This window comes from Schistocerca cancellata, chromosome 3 (assembly GCF_023864275.1).
Source record: "Schistocerca cancellata isolate TAMUIC-IGC-003103 chromosome 3, iqSchCanc2.1, whole genome shotgun sequence".
NCBI classification, from domain to species: Eukaryota; Metazoa; Arthropoda; class Insecta; order Orthoptera; family Acrididae; genus Schistocerca; species Schistocerca cancellata.
The window spans coordinates 583944641-583964744 of record NC_064628.1 but is presented as its reverse complement, the minus strand read 5'-3'; the positions used below and the strand labels follow the sequence as shown (position 1 = coordinate 583964744).

The 20104-nt window shown below is 39.8% G+C and overlaps 1 protein-coding gene across 1 annotated transcript in view; it reads right to left on the bottom strand.

The window, feature by feature from the left end:
* LOC126175443 (protein arginine N-methyltransferase 7-like) overlaps positions 1 to 20104 on the bottom strand; it is a 108346-nt gene that overhangs the window by 10741 nt on the left and 77501 nt on the right. The window contains exons 5-6 of the mRNA XM_049922246.1: positions 12181 to 12504; positions 6633 to 6975 (exon numbers count right to left, since the gene is read on the bottom strand). Coding sequence (XP_049778203.1) covers positions 6633 to 6975; positions 12181 to 12504 — 667 coding nt within the window. The remainder of the gene's footprint in view (positions 1 to 6632; positions 6976 to 12180; positions 12505 to 20104) is intronic.

Below are 20104 nucleotides of genomic sequence, written 5' to 3'. Positions count from 1 at the left end.
CTAAAACTAAATATACAAAACAATACATATACAATCATAGAAATTACCAGAAAGTCCTTTTACAATGGGGCATACCTTAACAAAAGTGGATTGGGCAGCCACTGAGGTATGGAAGTATGAAAGAGTGGAAGTTATACAACTCTGTTCATTCAGCAGTTTCTCGGGAAGAGCCTTGTGGCGTGCTTGCAGTACTGAAAATCAAGCTGCACCACAAGACCCTTCCTGAAAAACTCGCAGTACTGGGAATCAAGCAGCACCACATGACCCATTGCGCCCAGAGCAGAGTATTACTGTTTCTACTACATTACTGCGTCTGGTTTCCAGACAATGCTGCAAAAGGTGGATCCATTTTGTTGTTGATTCCAGCTTCTGCTGTTCAGTACACACTGATCTAGTTGTCTGTCACTGTCTAGTATGATCCACACTCTTTGCAGCTGATCTTATTAACTCTATTTTGATTTATTAGGGGCTGCTAGTCTTTGTGGTTAACCAAATTCTAGCTTGCCTACTGTCCCCTTGGTGCATAGCCTACTTAATCCTTTTCTTAAGAATGTTGCCTATTTTGGAAGTTAATCTATAGTATATGGTAATACACATATTTTGTTGGCTATCATTTAGGGGCACTGTCGACAGATACATTAATGTTGCGGCACGATTTTTTGAGGGGGGGGGGGGGGGGGGGGGGGAACTAGTAATGACACAGCACTTGAATGGATACACATTTTGTGTACCAGTTATCTAAGTGCCAAATTTTTTGAAGACATCCCTGCCGGATGCTCTATAATTAATAGCAGATATAATTCATACAACGTGCTTCAGTATTCTGAAAATATTATCCCTGTAAGTTGAGTTTTGTGATGGTACTATCTCCTCATAAAACATGCTCGATTCAACAAAACTCCTATTGCTGTTCTCAGCATAGACTGTGCACACTGTGCGAATAACATACTGTGCCACTGCAAAGACTGGCAATGCTATGGGGTCGGCTTACAGCCGTCGATGTGGCAGTCTCTTCTAAGACAGCAGGCAACTAGTATGCAGTTGTGCCACACAAGGGGTCTGTCACATAACGAGCCACAGCATAGCTGGACCCACCGGTTGGACTTATTATCAACAGACAATTTTGAGCTGGTACCCATCAGCTTCAGTTTGTGATAAGGAAGTCTTTGTGTAATGAGAGATCTCTTGTGTGTCTTGGGGACCCATTTTCTTATTCAGTTGCATTTTTTTTAAAATTTTTTTTATGAAGATGGTTATTGTGGTGTCAATTATTGACCTGGAATTTGTGTAAATTTGCTGTGAGCCAGTGTTCATACAATTTAGGTAACTGTGTTTACTTCACTGCTTGGCAGTAGAGACAAGATCTATTCAAAAGTGTATTGTTCATCGTTGGTCAGCAGATAGGAGATTTCTGTAAACTGTTTATTGCACTGGTTGACAGTGCAGATAACGTTAATGTTAATTATTGTAAATTTTGGCATACTTCCCTCTGGTGGTTAATAATTATTATAGTGTGAAAACAACTTGAGGGTTTCTGGTATTTTGTGCTGGAGATAACTGTGGGAACAAGAGCGCGTGATATCAGATTGTTTTCAGTGAATGATTTGAGTTTATTTTTAAGGTAGTTCAAAGAGTTATCATTCATTTTAAAGTAAATTCATTAAAGACACAAATTTGTTATTCTTGATATAGTTGTTCAAGCTGAAGGTTAAGCAGCGAGGAGTACTGGAGATTTTTTAATTGGGCTGGTATTTTAATTGTTGATGGACTATATCCTGTATTTCTTTAAATGATTGATCTGATTGTGAATGGGAACTGGGAGCACACCCTTGGGGATGTACTGTCAGTTGAATTAAGTGTAAATAATTTTTTTTTTTTTTTTTTTTTTGTAAATGCCTCTCAACCTTGCAACACCACTCCTTATCCTAGTTCCACCTTAGAGTTTTGCTAAATGATGATGACTATAGTTTTGAAAAGGCCTATACTACAAAATCATCAGTCCCTCCACCCTTGGTGAACTTTGCCATTAATGATGACAGAGCTAATGGCAAAGTTGGATATGCATTTATGTACACCATTGGCAGTGTTAAATATATTTGCACTGGCATATTACTGTGATACATTACTCGACTGAAATAATAAGTAAATCAAAGAATCATCGACTCTGTCCTTGTCTCCTAAAAGTGGTAAGAAAAACACATCTTCTCAAGGAGCCAATTTCTTAAGTAAGAAAAATGTATCTGGGAAAGTCCATAAAAGACAGAGCAACCACTGGAGAGCTTCATTTAGAACCCCTATCAACAAGTGCTGTTTCAGCCATTGTAAATATGTATATGTTACCCATTCCTCTTGTTGTTGTTGTTGTGGTCTTTAGTCCTGAGACTGGTTTGATGCAGCTCTCCATGCTACTCTGTCCTGTGCAAGCTTCTTCATCTCCCAGTACCTACTGCAACCTACATCCTTCTGAATCTGCTTCATGTATTCATCTCTTGGTCTCCCCCAACGATTTTTACCCTCCACGCTGCCCTCCAATACTAAATTGGTGATCCCTTGATGCCTCAGAACATGTCCTACCAACCGATCCCTTCTTCTGGTCAAGTTGTGCCACAAACTTCTCCCCAATCCTATTCAATACTTCCTCATTAGTTATGTGATCTACCCATCTAATCTTCAGCATTCTTCTGTAGCACCACATTTCGAAAGCTTCTATTCTCTTCTTGTCCAAACTATTTACCGTCCATGTTTCACTTCCATACATGGCTACACTCCATACAAATACTTTCAGAAATGACTTCCTGACACTTAAATCTATACTCGATGTTAACAAATTTCTCTTCTTCAGAAACGCTTTCCTTGCCATTGCCAGTCTACATTTTATATCCTCTCTACTTCGACCATCATCAGTTATTTTGCTCCCCAAATAGCAAAACTCCTTTACTACTTCAAGTGTCTCATTTCCTAATCTAATTCCCTCAGCATCACCCGACTTAATTCGACTACATTCCATTACCCTCGTTTTGCTTTTGTTGATGTTCATCTTATATCCTCCCTTCAAGACACCATCCATTCCATTCAACTGCTCTTCCAAGTCCTTTGCTGTCTCTGACAGAATTACAATGTCATCGGCAAACCTCAAAGTTTTTATTTCTTCTCCATGGATTTTAATACCTACTCCGAATTTTTCTTTTGTTTCCTTTACTGCTTGCTCAATATACAGGTTGAATAACATCGGGGAGAGGCTACAACCCTGTCTTACTCCCTTCCCAACCACTGCTTTCCTTTCATGTCCCTCGACTCTTATAACTGCCATCTGGTTTCTGTACAAATTGTAAATAGCCTTTCGCTCCCTGTATTTTACCCCTGCCACCTTTAGAATTTGAAAGAGAGTATTCCAGTCAACATTATCAAAAGCTTTCTCTAAGTCTACAAATGTTAGAAACGTAGGTTTGCCTTTCCTTAATCTTTCTTCTAAGATAAGTCGTATGGTCAGTATTGCCTCACGTGTTCCAGTATTTCTACGGAATCCGAACTGATCTTCCCCGAGGTCGGCCTCTACTAGTTTTTCCATTCGTCTGTAAAGAATTCGTGTTAGTATTTTGCAGCTGTGGCTTATTAAACTGATTGTTCGGTAATTTTCACATCTGTCAACACCCGCTTTCTTTGGGATTGGAATTATTATATTTTTCTTGAAGTCTGAGGATATTTCGCCTGTTTCATACATCTTGCTCACCAGACGGTAAGGTTTCGTCAGGACTGGCTCTCCCAAGGCCGTCAGTAGTTCCAATGGAATGTTGTCTACTCCGGGGGCCTTGTTTCGACTCAGGTCTTTCAGTGCTCTGTCAAACTCTTCATGCAGTATCGTATCTCCCATTTCATCTTCATCTACACCCTCTTCCATTTCCATAATATTGTCCTCAAGTGCATCGCCCTCTATATACTCCTTCCACCTTTCTGTTTTCCCTTCTTTGCTTAGAACTGGGTTTCCATCTGAGCTCTTGATGTTCATACAAGTGGTTCTCTTATCTCCAAAGGTCTCTTTAATTTTCCTGTAGGCAGTATCTATCTTACCCCTAGTGAGATATGCCTCTACATCCTTACATTTGTCCTCTAGCCATCCCTGCTTAGCCATTTTGCACTTCCTGTCAATCTCATTTTTGAGAAGTTTGTATTCCTTTTTGCCTGCTTCATTTACTGCATTTTTATATTTTCTCCTTTCATCAATTAAATTCAATATTTCTTCTGTTACCCAAGGATTTCTACTAGCCCTCGTCTTTTTACCTACTTGATCCTCTGCTGCCTTCACTACTTCATCCCTCAGAGCTACCCATTCTTCTTCTACTGTATTTCTTTCCCCCATTCCTGTCAATTGTTCCATTATGCTCTCCCTGAAACTCTGTACTACCTCTGGTTCTTTCAGTTTATCCAGGTCCCATCTCCTTAAATTCCCATCTTTTTGCAGTTTCTTCAGTTTTAATCTACAGGTCATAACCAATAGATTGTGGTCAGAGTCCACATCTGCCCCTGGAAATGTCTTACAATTTAAAACCTGGTTCCTAAATCTCTGTCTTACCATTATATAATCTATCTGATACCTTTTAGTATCTCCAGGGTTCTTCCATGTATACAACCTTCTATCATGATTCTTAAACCAAGTGTTAGCTATGATTAAGTTGTGCTCTGTGCAAAATTCTACCAGGCGGCTTCCTCTTTCATTTCTTAGCCCCAATCCATATTCACCTACTACGTTTCCTTCTCTCCCTTTTCCTACACTCGAATTCCAGTCACCCATGACTATTAAATTTTCATCTCCCTTCACTATCTGAATAATTTCTTTTATTTCATCATACATTTCTTCAATTTCTTCGTCATCTGCAGAGCTAGTTGGCATATAAACTTGTACTACTGTAGTAGGTGTGGACTTCGTATCTATCTTGGCCACAATAATGCGTTCACTATGCTGTTTGTAGTAGCTTACCCGCATTCCTATTTTCCTATTCATTATTAAACCTACTCCTGCATTACCCCTATCTGATTTTGTGTTTATAACCCTGTAGTCACCTGACCAGAAGTCTTGTTCCTCCTGCCACCGAACTTCACTAATTCCCACTATATCTAACTTTAACCTATCCATTTCCCTTTTTAAATTTTCTCACCTACCTGCCCGATTAAGGGATCTGACATTCCACGCTCCGATCCGTAGAACGCCAGTTTTCTTTCTCCTGAAAACGACATCCTCTTGAGTAGTCCCCGCCCGGAGATCCAAATGGGGGACTATTTTACCTCTGGAATATTTTACCCAAGAGGACGCCATCATCATTTAATCATACAGTAAAGCTGCATGCCCTCGGGAAAAATTACGGCCGTAGTTTCCCCTTGCTTTCAGCTGTTCGCAGTACCAGCACAGCAAGGCTGTTTTGGTTAGTGTTACAAGGCCAGATCAGTCAATCATCCAGACTGTTGCCCTTGCAACTACTGAAAAGGCTGCTGCCTCTCTTCAGGAACCACACGTTTGTCTGGCCTCTCAACAGATACCCCTCCGTTGTGGTTGTACCTACGGTACGGCTATCTGTATCGCTGAGGCACGCAAGCCTCCCCACCAACGGCAAGGTCCATGGTTCATGGGGGGCCATTCCTCTTAGACATTGTTAAATGTTGGAATTGCAGATGGGTGGTACTCCGCCTGGAAAGTGACCAACAAACCTTGATGTGGGTTGGGAAGCCTGAACCTGTAGACAATCTGACAAAATTTGAATTCCCTGATGGAGCAAGCCAATTTGCTGCTGCTGTTGCTGTTCTCCACCTGGGAAGTGACCACAGCCTCGATGTGGATTGGGAAGCCTGAACCTGTAGATAATCTGGAAAAAATCTAAATTCCATGATAGAGTAAGTCACTGCTGCTGGAGGTGCAGCTGTTGCTGCTACTGTTCCAAAAGTCGTGTCCGTGGGACACTGCTAAGCTTTTATCTCATGGCCAATCATAGTGACCGGAATCGAACAAGACCAGAATCAACTCAAGAGCCTCCGGAGACTGGCCGACTGGCAACAGTGAACCATCAGAGAGTAAACAGATGGACAACAATGAGAGAAAGGCACACAATGGAGATGGGATGGTGGATGAACAAGACTCATGAGCAGACCAAGATCCAAAAGGCTAGGGCATAGCAAACCCAAATCAAAACATCAATGTGTAGCAAGATCAATACAATAGTGCAGTGAAACCACAACTGATTGACTGAGTGGCTGCGATGGTGGCTTTTAACAGCAGCAGTGGGCACTGACAGGACAGCAGAGCAGGCATGTCTCCATAGCCAGCACTGAAACGGGACAGCAACACTTGCAGATTACAGTAGTGCTGTCTGGCAGCCGTCATCAAGGTGCACACCTTCTGGCGGGCTTTCAGACTCGCCGGGCCAGGATGCCATAATAATCACAGACAGGTAATACAAGTCTATCCACTACAGAATCTACAAAGACGGATAAGTACTCTCCAAGTACAATGACATAAACATCAAGTGATATGTAGATGGAATAAATTACCTTCAGGGTGTGAAATTTCCAAGTACTGCCTACAGAAACACTTAAAATAGTAAATAATAAACATACAAATCTGCAGTTCATAGTGAAATACATACCTGCTTGGCAAGACCTTCAACTTTTAACAAATCTTCTGGTGATGCCACTATGGTCACACGATCTTCCAGATTGTTGCTTATGCAATAATCATGCAGAAACTGTCGTGCAAGATTGTATGTTTCAACACAGTAAACATGTCTAGCTCCCAGGCTGGCTGCAACAGGACCCAGGAGGGAACCATCACTCAAGCAGAGACAGATCTTGTCGACAATGTCTGCAGATTTCAATGCGGACATGAACTTTCTACGCCGAGATTTGTCATTCATACAGCCAATTCTGGTTCGACTGGCCATCACATGTAAACCACAATCACAGATGGGACGTAAAGAATTTGTTTCATGCCTAGTACAAAGAAAAATAAAATATAAATTGAAGCCTCAGCACAAAAGATTCACAGTGAAAACTATGTTGACCGCATATATAAATATTTATCACAAACAGCACTAATGAAGGAGAGAATATTGTAGATGAACATGAGCTACATACATACCATTTCTTTACAATACATTTTACAACTGCAATATTTTTCTTCTGAAATAACTGTTCTAACATTAATCAGAAATAATTTAGAATAATGCTAACAACATAAATGATGAAGATTGACTACAAGGTCATGTGAGGAAGTTTAGGGCTTAACATTTCAACAACAATGTGGTCACTGCACATGGAACAAAAGCTCAGATTAAAGAAGGACAGAGAAGGAAATTGGATGTGTCCTTTTCATGGGAGCCTTCTGGCACTGACCTTAAACAATTCGGGGAAATCACGGAAAACCCAAATCTCGATGGTTGGATAGGAATTCGAAGCCGAATGTGAGTCCAATGTCTTACAACTGCACTGTCTTGCTCAGTTGTGATAATGAGAGTACAACAAATTACATAAATTATACTTGTATCCAGGAAAAGTAAAATGAGATGGAAGTAAATGCAGAGGTGAGAGCCAACTTAATTTAAAAGAAGTCGTTTCCTCGAGGAGACAGAGTCATGCATGTGTCCTGTGGCAGCAAACAGAACTGTTTGAGTGTCATGTTATGAACACCTGGTTTATAGGAAACAAAGAGAGGTTACAATTTTAGCTAGGAATTTTTAATTTCAACCACTGTTTAGAATCTTGACATTTTATACCATTTAAGAATTGAAGATTGGCTCATCCTTTAGATAGTGTTTTGCGAATCACATTTCCAGTGGAACAACTAAACGGATAGCCTATAACAGGTCCACACTGGTTACCGAAAAGCTGAAAACTTTTAATACGATTTACACTTGAAAGAGGACAGCTGTTTCTTTTTATGAGGGCAATTTAAACATTTTGATGAGAATCACAAAATTTGATAATTAGATCTTTCAAGCAAAACATATTATGTAGATGACGTTCTAACAAACAATTATAATTTAAAAGTTGTACTTACTGATTCTGCCATGAGTATAATACCCATCAAGTAAGAATTTATATCACTTCACTTCACGAACTAAGCTGATTATAGCCCCCTTTCCACCCTGGTTACGCAGTTAGTGAGTTTGTTCCACGGATCATTTGCATGATAAATTGTACTGATGTGGAATGAGTCATTCACGTCACAAATTATTTTGTAAATACACTTTCAGGCTGATCACTCACAAGGTACAGATGTGAGTTAGTAATTCCTATCATCTTTTAGACGTTACAATAATAGAAATTCTTCTACAGAATAGAAGGAGTTGTCAAGGAGAAACTTTTTCAGTTTATTTTCAAATTTTACTTTGCTATGTATCACCGGGTAAGTGATAAAAAATTTTGTTGCAGCATTGTGCACCCCTTTCTGTGGTAACGATGACAATGTGACATCACTGATGTCATTCTTTCTTGTGGTATTATAATTTGTACATCACTGTTCCTTTTGTACTGCAGTGTATAACTTACAAAAAGCTTCATAAGGGAATAAATATACTGTGAAATACTAGTTGAAATGCGTAACTCCTTAAACATATGCCTACAAGATGATCACAGGTGATCATCAGATACTATTCTGACAGCATGTTATTGAGCAATGAAGTACCAGTACTGTGTGAATGGGAAGATTTGGGGTGTATGTGGAATGGCACAAACATTTTGTTTTTGGACTAGATCTGGGGAAAGTGCCTGTTGGAGGAGGCCTCTGCGAGACTATCAGCTTACTAGGAAAGGCAGTTCCAGTCACTGCAGATACATCATCCTCAGATGGCCAGGCTGTAAGGGAGGAGATTTTTTACGTGTAAATGATGGCGCACTCTCGAAATGCAGGTACTGTTGTGGTTGGCATGATTAACTTGGACAGGTGTGTGGATGAAGTCATCAGAGGAGAGGAGGTGAACTTTTTGGAAGACAACATGCTGGGTTTAGGAGGACCAAGTGAAGAAGACGGGAGAGAAGTTGTTGAGTTTGTGAAGGACTGAGGAAAGTGTATCTTGAGCCTGAGTCCAGATCATGAAGATATCTTCATAAACCTGAACCAGAGACTATGAAGATTTCCTCTTGATGGGCTATAAAGAGGTTGGGATGGGAGGGTGACATGAAAATGCCCACAGCATTTGTGTGTGTGTGTGTGTGTGTGTGTGTGTGTGTGTGTGTGTGTGTGTGTGTGTGTGTGTGTGTGAAATGATGATTAGGAGAGAGAGCTGGAAAGAGGGGGGTGGGGATTGAGAAAACAGGTGTTTTTAGATATTTGGGACTGGCTGATTATTATGTTTTATGTGGGGAAGTACCTTAGTATACCGGGTGATCGTAAAGTCAGTATAAATTTGAAAAATTAATAAACCACGGAATAATGTAGATGGAGAGGTAAAAATTGACACACAAGCTTGGAATGACATGGGGTTTTATTGGGGGGGGGGGGGGGGACAACAAAAAAAACAAGTATTGCTAGACACGTGAAAGATCTCTTGCGCGCGTCGTTTGGTGATGATCGTGTGCTCAGCCGCCACTTTTGTCATGCTTGGTCTCCCAGGTACCCAGACCTCAGTCCGTGCAATTATTGGCTTTGGGGTTACCAGAAGTCGCAAGTGTATCGTGATCAACCGACATCTCTAGGGATGCTGAAAGACAATATCCGATGACAATGCCTCACCCTAACTCCGGACATGCTTTACAGTGCTGTTCACAACATTATTCCTCAACTACAGCTATTGCTGAGGAATGATGGTGGACGTATTGAGCATTTCCTGTAAAGATCATCATCTTTGCTTTGTCTTACTTTGTTATGCTAATTATTGCTCTTCTGATCAGATGAAGCACCATCTGTCGGACATTTTTTGAACGTTTGTATTTTTTTGGTTCTAACAAAACCCCATGTCATTCCAAGCATGTGTGTCAATTTGTGCCTCTCTATCTACATTATTGCGTGATTGATTCAGTTTTCAAATTTATACTGACTTTTTGATCACCCGGTACTTCACCGAGTGTTCCAAATAGCATTTTGTTGCACATTGTTGTATTTTCATTCAAGCCTTATTTTCCTTGTATTATTGCCTTTTGTATGTGATAGTTCTCCCTTACTGCGAATTTCTGACAGTGACTATTGCTTTCTCTGAGGATCTTAAGTTCAGTCTCAATGTTGTTTGGGTGGTGGTTTTCTTGTATGAGATGATTTGCAAAAGTCGAGTGTGTACTGTTACTTTTTAAGGCTCAGAAATGTTCAGGGTATTTTGTTTTGAAATTTATGCATGTTAGGGATATGTAGACACATTGGCATTAACTGCAGGTTAATTGACCGATTCCAGCTTTGGAGAATTTGTCTGTGTAGGTGTTCTTAATGTTTATAAGTAGAAATCAAACTTAATTTCTTAGACATTACTACATACAAAATCAACAACTAACGTAAAACATAATTTTAGAATATTCAGTAAACCTACAGCCACCAGTACAACCATTCATAACTCTTCCATTCACTCCTAGGCACACAAACTCTCACGTTTCAGATACATGATACACAGGCTCAACAGAACTCCACTGGATAAACTCAACTATGCACTGCAACTAAACAAAGTACACCTGATAACCAGAGAGAAAGGGTTACACACAGCAACTAAACACAATACAGGGAGTGATGACTAAGCAGTCTGATCCCCCCCACCTTTTAAACCAACCAACCAACCACAATACACCTGATAGCTGTAGAGAAAGGGTCTAACACACAAATACTACACAAACTGCATAAAAAAATTAAAAACCATATGAAAAACGAGCAAACCCTGTAAAAACACCAGCCACAACAGAGAACCAGGAACACAAACACTTGACAAACACACAAAACCAGGTACAGCTGACAAAGAAAACAGCATGGCACATATTAACACAGATGAAAACGAATGCCCACAGAGTGGGTAACATACTTAAAATAAAAATTAAAAAAAACAACCACATGAGGACTAAAAATATTCCACACAAACAATGCTGCATAGAAAAATCTGAACACTAAGAACACTTCCACAGCACAATTCCCTAAAACTGGAATCTATCAGTTAACCGTACTTTCCAGCTCTCTCTCTCTCTCTCTCTCTCTCTCTCTCTCTCTCTCTCTCTCATTTTATAGGCACACTCGCGCATGCACGCACGCGCGCGCACACACACACACACGCGTGCGCGCACACACACACACACACACACACACACACACACACAGAGAGAGAGAGAGAGAGAGAGAGAGAGAACTATTTGTAACAGTTCTCTTGAAACATTCAAAATTAGTGCCACATTAAACACAGTAACAGTATGGAGACAGAAACGTCTGCTCAAAACACATTTTGTCATGTTTGGTGCAAAACATGTGCTAAGTAAAGTTGTGTGCAAAATGTTGTAAACAACAGTGTGGAAACAGTGAACTCAATAGCAGTAGAAAGAGAGAGATCCACCATAGATATGCAACATGACACAAGAAGTAAGTACAGTAACAAATTACCACTACCCACAAAACAGTACTTCAGAAACGCACAAAAAATTTTTCTTGTGACTACTTTGCAGATGACATGCTGTCAAACAACAACAAAAAGGGAGGTGATCAATTGAAACAAACCAAACAAAATGCTCATGTTGTAATTTTCAGGCCTACAATACGTTAATGATCATAAACTTCATATTATACTTCAAAGAAATAAAATTTGACCCACAGAAAATGTCTCATACATGTTGAAACAAATAAATAGTGTTTGCATAATGCAGATTTTCAAAACAAATCAAAAATAAGATTGCATTTAAGTTCAGGTACTGTATTTATGTAACTTTTACTCTGAGGTAGCATAATTGTTTCAAACAGAAGCAGCTTCTAGTTAATGAGCTAAAGCACTTTTAGAAGTGGATTAGTAGGGATTATCCTTAAGCATAACACCTAATCTCTATTATCATTAACCACCATGATGAAATTGTTCAGTTTTGGCTGGTAAATTTTACAGCCTGGAGCAAAATTCATAAAATAACTACAAGAAATTACAATCTGCAACTGATTAGAATTTATTAAATATATTAAATTGGTTGTAGTTCAGTAGCAACTGCAACAAGGTGTACTTATTTGCTGTATTAATATAAATGTGGTCTTACCTAATATTGTCTGCAGATGGTAATAGATCAAACCAGAGGGAGAACTCATCATGGCTAGTGTACAGTGTCAGAGTTTCCCCATTTGTAACAGTTAACTCCTTTGGCAAGTAATATACTGCTTGCATCCAGTGGTCCCGCCAAGGCTGCTTTACACCATCAGGATGCGCCCAAGCTGGAGCACAAGTGAGTTTAACTGTGCCCTCATCATCCATAAGTAATTCCCACCACATGAATACCATTTGTGCTGTACCAGAAACCTCAGCTTTCACCTCCACTTTGGTGGAACGTGTAGTATGGAGTTGTGTCTGACCTGACCAATCAAAACTGGAGAAAAAAAAAAATTACACACAACACACACACACAACTATTACCAGCAACTTCATGTAGCAGTATAAACTTAGTTACATATAGCTATTTTTTAAATTGTAAAACTCCCACTAGTGACTTTCATTATATTGTTAGACTTATGTATGTTCTCTATTCCTCAGGAGCATTCTTGTTTAAGCACAACTACAAGCTGTATTGCTTTGCTGTCATTAATCATGTTCCATAGATCCCATGATGAATGAGAAAGAAAGAAGGAAGTAAGGAAAAGCCACCAAGTCTCTGTTTATGTTTCTGATGTAGTTATTTTTCTTTTATGATATTTCTTAACTGCTTGTCAAGTTTAATTGTCAGCATTTGACCATAATGGCCAGGTAGGTCATTTACTATTGCTTTCACATGTAATTAAATGAAAGCATGTGGCCACTTCTCTCTTCTGAATGACTCTCCAATTTCTGCATTAATACACTGCACGAATGAGAAGCATTACCTGCAATGACTGTGATGCCACCTTCAATTGCATAATTGATATTGTGGTCCAAAATGTTGCTTGCACTTCTAACTGTAATTATATAATGACTTTTACCAAGATAATTTCCCAAATAGCCTACATCAGAGATGACATATCTGCTCTCTGACCCTGCACTTGACTTAAAAATAGTTGTATTTGGTAACATAGCTGATAATCAATTTCATGTGGCCATTGTGAGATGTCATGGTGAAAAATCACAGAAGAAGCTCTCCTGTTAGAGTTGTGATCGTCAGAAAACTCTGATGACATCAAGCAGTCACTTGAATATGACTGGCAGGCTTGTCAAAGTTAAGCAATCCTGTACAGGAATAAGCATGAGCAAACTGGTTGAGAACATGTATCTCCAGATTTTTCAAACAGATATGAGGTTCAATTTCTTGCAGAAAGTGAGTTTCAGGCAGTGATATGTGATTACTGTGTCAGGTAGCAGTTTCTCACTCATCAGTCTCTAGGAAGAACAAGGAAAATAAGAGCATATAACTTCAAAATTAAACAATGGAAAATCCAGGATGGAATGTAACAATATAATGAAAAGGATGGTTGTTGCTCACCATATAAGAGAGATGCTGAGTCCCAGTAAGGCACAACAGAAAGACTGTCTGAAAGTTAACTTTCGGCCGACAAGGCCTTTGCCAAAAGTAGACAACATACACACACGCAAAAACAACTCTCACACAGATGACCACAACCTCTGGAAGCTAGAGCCAGACTGCGAGCAGCAGGGCATTATGGGAGAGGCAACCGGGTGGGGGTAAGGAGGAGTTTGGGGTGGGGAGGGGGAGGGATAGCATGGTAGGCGTTAGGGACAGTGAAGTGCTGCTGAGAGCGTGCAGGGATGAGGTGGAGAGTGAGGAGGTTAAATGGTACAGTCTGGAGGCAGGGGAGGGGGCTTGCAGAAAAGGAGAGAAGTAGAAAGACTGGTTGTGTTGGTGGAATAGAGTGATGTGTAGTGCTGGAATGGGAACAGGGAAGGGGCTGGATGGGTATGGACAATGACTAACGAAGGTTGAGGCTATGTTATGGGAACACAGGATATATTGCAGGGAGAGGTCTCACATGCACAATTCAGAAAATCTGCTGCTGGTAGGAAGGATCCAGGTGGCACAAACTGTGAAGCAGTCACTGAAATCAAGGGTGTCATGTTGGGAGGCCTACTCAGCAACAGGGTGGTCCACTTGTTTCTTGGCCACAGTTTGTCAGTGGCCATTCATGCAGAGAGACAGCTTTTTGGTTATCATGCCCACGTAGAGTGCAGCACAGTGTTTGCAACTTAGCTTGTAGATCCAAAGACTAATGTTTGTGACAGGACAGGAGTAGGTGATGATGGAGGATGAATGGGACAGTTCTTGCACTAGGTCTATTACAGGGATAAGAGCCATGAGGCAATGAGCTGGGAACAGGGGTTGTGTGGGCTGGCGAGAATACTGTGTCGGTTCAGTGGGCGGCAGAACACCACCACTGTGGGAGGAGTGGAAAGGATAGTGAGTAGGACATTTCTCATTTCAGGGCACGAAAAGAGGTAGCTGAAACCCTGGTGGAGAATGTGATTCAGTTGCTCCAATCCTGAGTCAGGAGGGGAATGGTCCTCTGTGGCCGGACCTACTACACTTACCCTACCCTCCAAAACTCCCTCCCACCAGCACACAGAATCTAGAACATAAACAGACACGAAACACAGTCATGAACCTTTCCTCCAAAAGCCTTAGCCTCACAGAAGTATCAGTCCTTTCCAATGGTCTCACCTTTTGCCCCAACCTCAAATTCAATCATGCAGGACTTGTTAAAGAGCTTCTCTCTCTACACAGCCCTCTATTCCACCAATGCAACTAGTCTTTTTACTTCTTTTCCGCAACCTCCCCTCCCCCCTTCCCCCAACCCTCTGTCTAACCTCCCAATTGCACCTAGCTGGCCCACTCTCCATCTCGTCCCTGAACACTCCTAGCAGCACTTTACTGTCCCTGACCCTTACCCTGCTATCCCTCCACCTCCCAGCCCCAGCATCCTCCTTACCCCTACCTGGTTGCCTCTCCCATAATGCTCTGGTGCTTGCAGTCTGGCTCTAGCTGCCAGAGACTGTGGTCATATGTGTAGGTGTGTGTGTTGTGTTTGCATTAGTGTGTGCATGTGCGTATGTTGTCTACTTTTGACAGAGGCCTTCCTGGCTGTAAGCTGACTTTCAGACAGTCTTTTTGTTGTGCCTTTCTGCTACTCAGCGTCTCTGCTGTATGGTGGGAACCAACTATACTTTTCAGTGTAAAATCTGAACTAGATCTCAAGATATGGACACCAGTCCAGATAGGAAAACAAAGAGAAATAAAATTGACTGTCTTCCAATGAGTCACCCTAGTATTCACCTTAATCAGTTTTGGGAAACAACAGGAAGGCTGAACTTGGATGTCTAAAAGGGGAGGGTTGAACACTGCTCCGCTTGGATCCAAGTCCTGTGCTTAAATAATGTGTGACCCTCCTCAGTTCAGTATTTAAAATACCACAGCAGGAAAAGAAGCAGTTGTTAGGTGTGCACTGTCAAAAATTTATACATATGATCACAACTGAAAACGAAATAATTAATGGAAAGATAAAGATAGTCTAGTGGTACCTCATCCTTTACGTGGAGGAATTTTGAACAAAAAATTACGTAAACATTGCATCAGACCACCATTCCATCTGCCATAGGGCATACTATCTGCAGCATGTCAAGGCACTGAACTACCCGTAAACATAATATCACATGCAAAAAACTAAGAAAATCAGAACATAGCATTACAAAAGAACATAAAACATCTTTTGTAAATACAAAGATGTTATCTCATGCTTCATCTTACTGGGACACGGTACCATACATCAGTCCCAGCAGTTGGTGAGCTCCTGAAAAAAAAATATGGTAAATATTTTCAAAACCTCAAGTCTTAATTCAGAAAAGATATGGAATGTATATTGCCAAATTTTTATACTAACTTCATTTGAAAAATTTGGGGATAACTTCCAATATCAGCACTAAACAAGGTCCTTCTCTTCAGATTTGAAACTATTACGAGATTTCAAAAATGTCTTAATTGAAGTGTCAAATACGGATAACCCTCACCATAAATCAATCTGCTTTACCTTTCCCAAAGCTAGTAACAGTCCTCTGAGTAGAAATCTAATGGAGGGTCTAAAATAGACAATTTGCTGTTTCAGATAACTTGATCTGTGCCATTGGGTTGTCTTCAATAACTAAGGGCATGGAGGTAGTCTTCATTCTTCTGATCTAATCTATCATGGTTTCTTCTCCTGTGCTAATCTCTTATCTCAGAGGAGCACTTACACCAAGCATACTCAATTACTTGTTTATACATTTTGATCTCTGTCTTCCCCTACAATTTCTGCCTTCTCAAGCTCACTCTAGTACAAAGGAAATTTCATCTTAAGATAGATGAAATTAGCTTTTATTTGTAATTGCAGCACTAGACTATAAAATGTCACTGTGAATGGGAGTATTTTCTTAAGATCATCATTCATCATCTTCATTATATTTTTCTATTCTACAGGCATTTCCCTTCCACTTTTCCTTTGGTCCACAGCACCTCTACAGGAGCAACGTTGTACCACCATGATTTCTGTTTTATTCTCTGGTTCCAAGGGGCCACGTGATGGAATGAGTCATTACAGATTTCAAGATTTGAGATAAAAATTTAAAGATAAACATTTAAGAATCAAGAAACAGAAATTAAAAAAAAAATTATTGGTTAAAAAATTACAAAGAAAAAGTTTAAAAATAAAGAGCTAATTTTAAGTTCAAAAAATAAAAACAAACAAAAAACAAATGCCTACAATAGCATGTAAAAACTAGTACCAAATTACAATGAAAGGATAAATAAAATAAAGGAAGGATCTCCTGTACAGAACAAAAACACCCATACCCCCCAAAATTGGAAAAAGACAAGTTATTTTGCACAGAGAATTCGGAGGCCCCAAGTTGGATCTTCAGGAAGAACTAGACAGCTTTAAATATCTAGAGTTCAAGGATGGAAGTTTACTGAACGGCTAGCTGCATCTTGCTTGCCTGTAGCCCTTGCCAGTTGATCATCCCTCAAAATTCTAATATACATTATTTGTGCAAAAGTGTTCATTCCTCTGTTGTATATTTTGTGAAGACAGTTACAGTGTGGTTTTCACTATATGATGACCCACGCCCTAGTCTCTTTCATTGTCATGTATGTTCATCAAAACATGTTTATGCATTAACTTTATTACTGTTCAAATGATAATGTACTTGTGGTCTCACAAGGGTTTTAATGTATGTCAGCACATTTTACTTTGCAGTAGTGTCCTTTATGTTCCTTTATTTCTCATTGCTGCATTTCTTAATTTTGTGGTAACTGTGGTAGCTTATTGGCTGTTTGTGCTGCAAGCATACATTGACCTCAGCGTACACATTACCTGCCTTGTTTTCCTGGTGTTCACACTCTTCATTTCCTAACAGTCAGCATGCAGCCTGTATCATGGCCTATCATTTTATTCGATTGGTTTTATTTCTGGATTTTAACTATTCTTACTTGACAAGCCCTGATCACAGGCACCAGCATACTTAATAGTGTAAACAGTGATGTGCACTGACAGCAAATTTTCATTTGACAAACGTCAGATCGCCTCACTAGCTGGTGATTTCCAATGTGAAATTTTGGTAAGTACTAGTTTCATTCTTTAATTATGTTTTATGATGTAAGCAATAGCTTTACCACTTTGTGGGAGTCTAGTCTCTGTATGACATGCAATTTTGGACATGCATGTTTCTGGGCTTTTAGTTATTGCTGTTACGTTGTCTTCAGGTTACATGTATTTCTGGAGAAGACAGTTTTTGCCTTTTACAGTTCTCTCAAGTAACATGGAAATTATTCGTTGACATCTTAACACGTCCTGTCAACCTATCTCCTCTTCTTGTTCCTCTCCTCACCAATTAAGGAGAATGTCCTTGGTTGTTACCTTATTACTTCATCTAATTTTCAACATCCTTCTGTAGCACAGAATCTCAAATATTTTGTTTTTCTTCTCTTTCAGTTTCCCCACAGTCCATGATTCACCTCCTTACAACGCTAGCTCAAAATGCACTGTCTCAGAAATTTCTTCGCCAAATTAAGGCTGACGCTTGATACTATTAGGTTCTGGCCAGGAATGCCCTCTTTGCTTGTACTAGTCTGCTTTTTATGTCCTCCTTACTTCAGCTGTCATTTTGCTTCCGAAGTGGCAGAATTGATGCAGTCTACTTTGTGGTACCCAGTTTTGATGTTAAGATTATTGTTAATCTCGTTTTTGCTACTCTTCATTACTTTTGACTTTCTGCAGTTTACTCTCAATTCTTAGTGTTTGCTCATTACTCTGTTCATTGCATTTCACTCGTCCTGCAGTTATTCCTCACTTTCACTGAGTAAAGCAATATCATCAGCAGATCTTACCTTTGATACCCTTTCACCCTAAATTTTAATTCCACTACAGAACCATTCTTTTCTTTTTTTCATTACTTCTTCAATGTACAGATTGAACAGTAAGGGCAAAAGACTACATCCCTGTCTTACACCAATCTAATCCAAGTGCTTCATTCTTGGTCTTCCATTCATATTGTTCCCACTAGGTTCAATATTAGACGTCTTTCCCTGTAGTTTGTACTTATTTTCTCGAGAACCTGAAACATGTTGCAATGTTGAACATTGTAGAATCCTTTTTCTAGGTCAATGAATCCCATGAACGTGACTTGATTTTTCTTGAATCTTGCTTTCATTATCAAGTGCATCATCAGAACTACCTCTCTGGTACTTTCCATTTTCTAAAGCCATGCTGATTATCATCTAACAGATCCTCAATTTTCTATTCCATTTTCGGTATACTTTTCTTGTTAGCAACATGGATGCATAAGCTGTTAAACTGACTGTGCAGCACGTCTTTCATTTATCTGCCATTGCTATGTTTGGGACTGTGAGGATGAAATTTTTTCGGAAAGTCTGATGGTATGTCTCCAGTATTATAGAATCTACACACCAACTTCAACAGTTAATAAAACCACTTCCCACCAATGATTTTAGAAATTCCGAAGGCATGTTGCCCGTGCCTTTCACCTTGTTTGAGCGCAAATCTTCCAGAGCTCTGTTAAACATTGACACTTATACTGGATCTCCAAAGTCTTCAATATTGATTCACACTACTTCTTCTATCACATCATCAGCCAGTTTTTTTACATCTATTCACTTTCTGCTCCGCACTTAACAGTGGAATTCCTCTTGCGCTCTTAATATAGAGGCCTCTGTTTTCAATTTCACATAAAGTTGTTCCAACTTTTCTACATGTTGAATCAGTCCTTCTGTCGAGCATTTCTTTTTTAATTTTGTTGCATTTTTTCCTGCACCCGTTTTGCCTTAGCTTTCCTGAATTTCCTATTTATTTAAATCATAAGTGACTTATGTTGTGATATTCTTGCCTTTTTCCAAACTTTTCTGTACCACCTCATTTCATTGATCAGTTGAAGGAGGTTGCTGGAGGTTTATTTATGGTTGCCTTCCTTGTACCTATAGTTGTCTATTCTACTTTGGTGAATGTTCTTTTTAGTTATGTCCACCCCTCTTTAACTGAATTGCTGATTAGTGTTCATTAACGAAGAACACAGCCCTTTCACATTCATGTGACCACCACTTATGCGTCACATCAACATGCAATAACCACTCACAGACATCAGGTGGCTTTTCTAGCAGTGGAGGGCATATAAAACATGTTGGGTGGATGTGAAAAACAGTGCAGTCATCACAATGCAGAAATGGAGCAATTTATCTGATGTCCAAAAGGGTACAATCATTGGCTTTTGGACAAAAGGTAAAAGAATTTCCAAAACAGGAATGTTTGTAAACTGTTCACATGCTGCTTTCATTGAAGTATACAATGCATGGCAAAATAATGCTATCTGAGACAATCTGTGGTGCACCATGGGTCACAGATGACAGAGGCGAATGACAGCTGTGCAGATGTGTGTGGGTGAATAGGCATGCAACTGTTGAGCAACTCGTTGCCTAGATGAAGCAAGAGGTTATCCACAATGTCTAC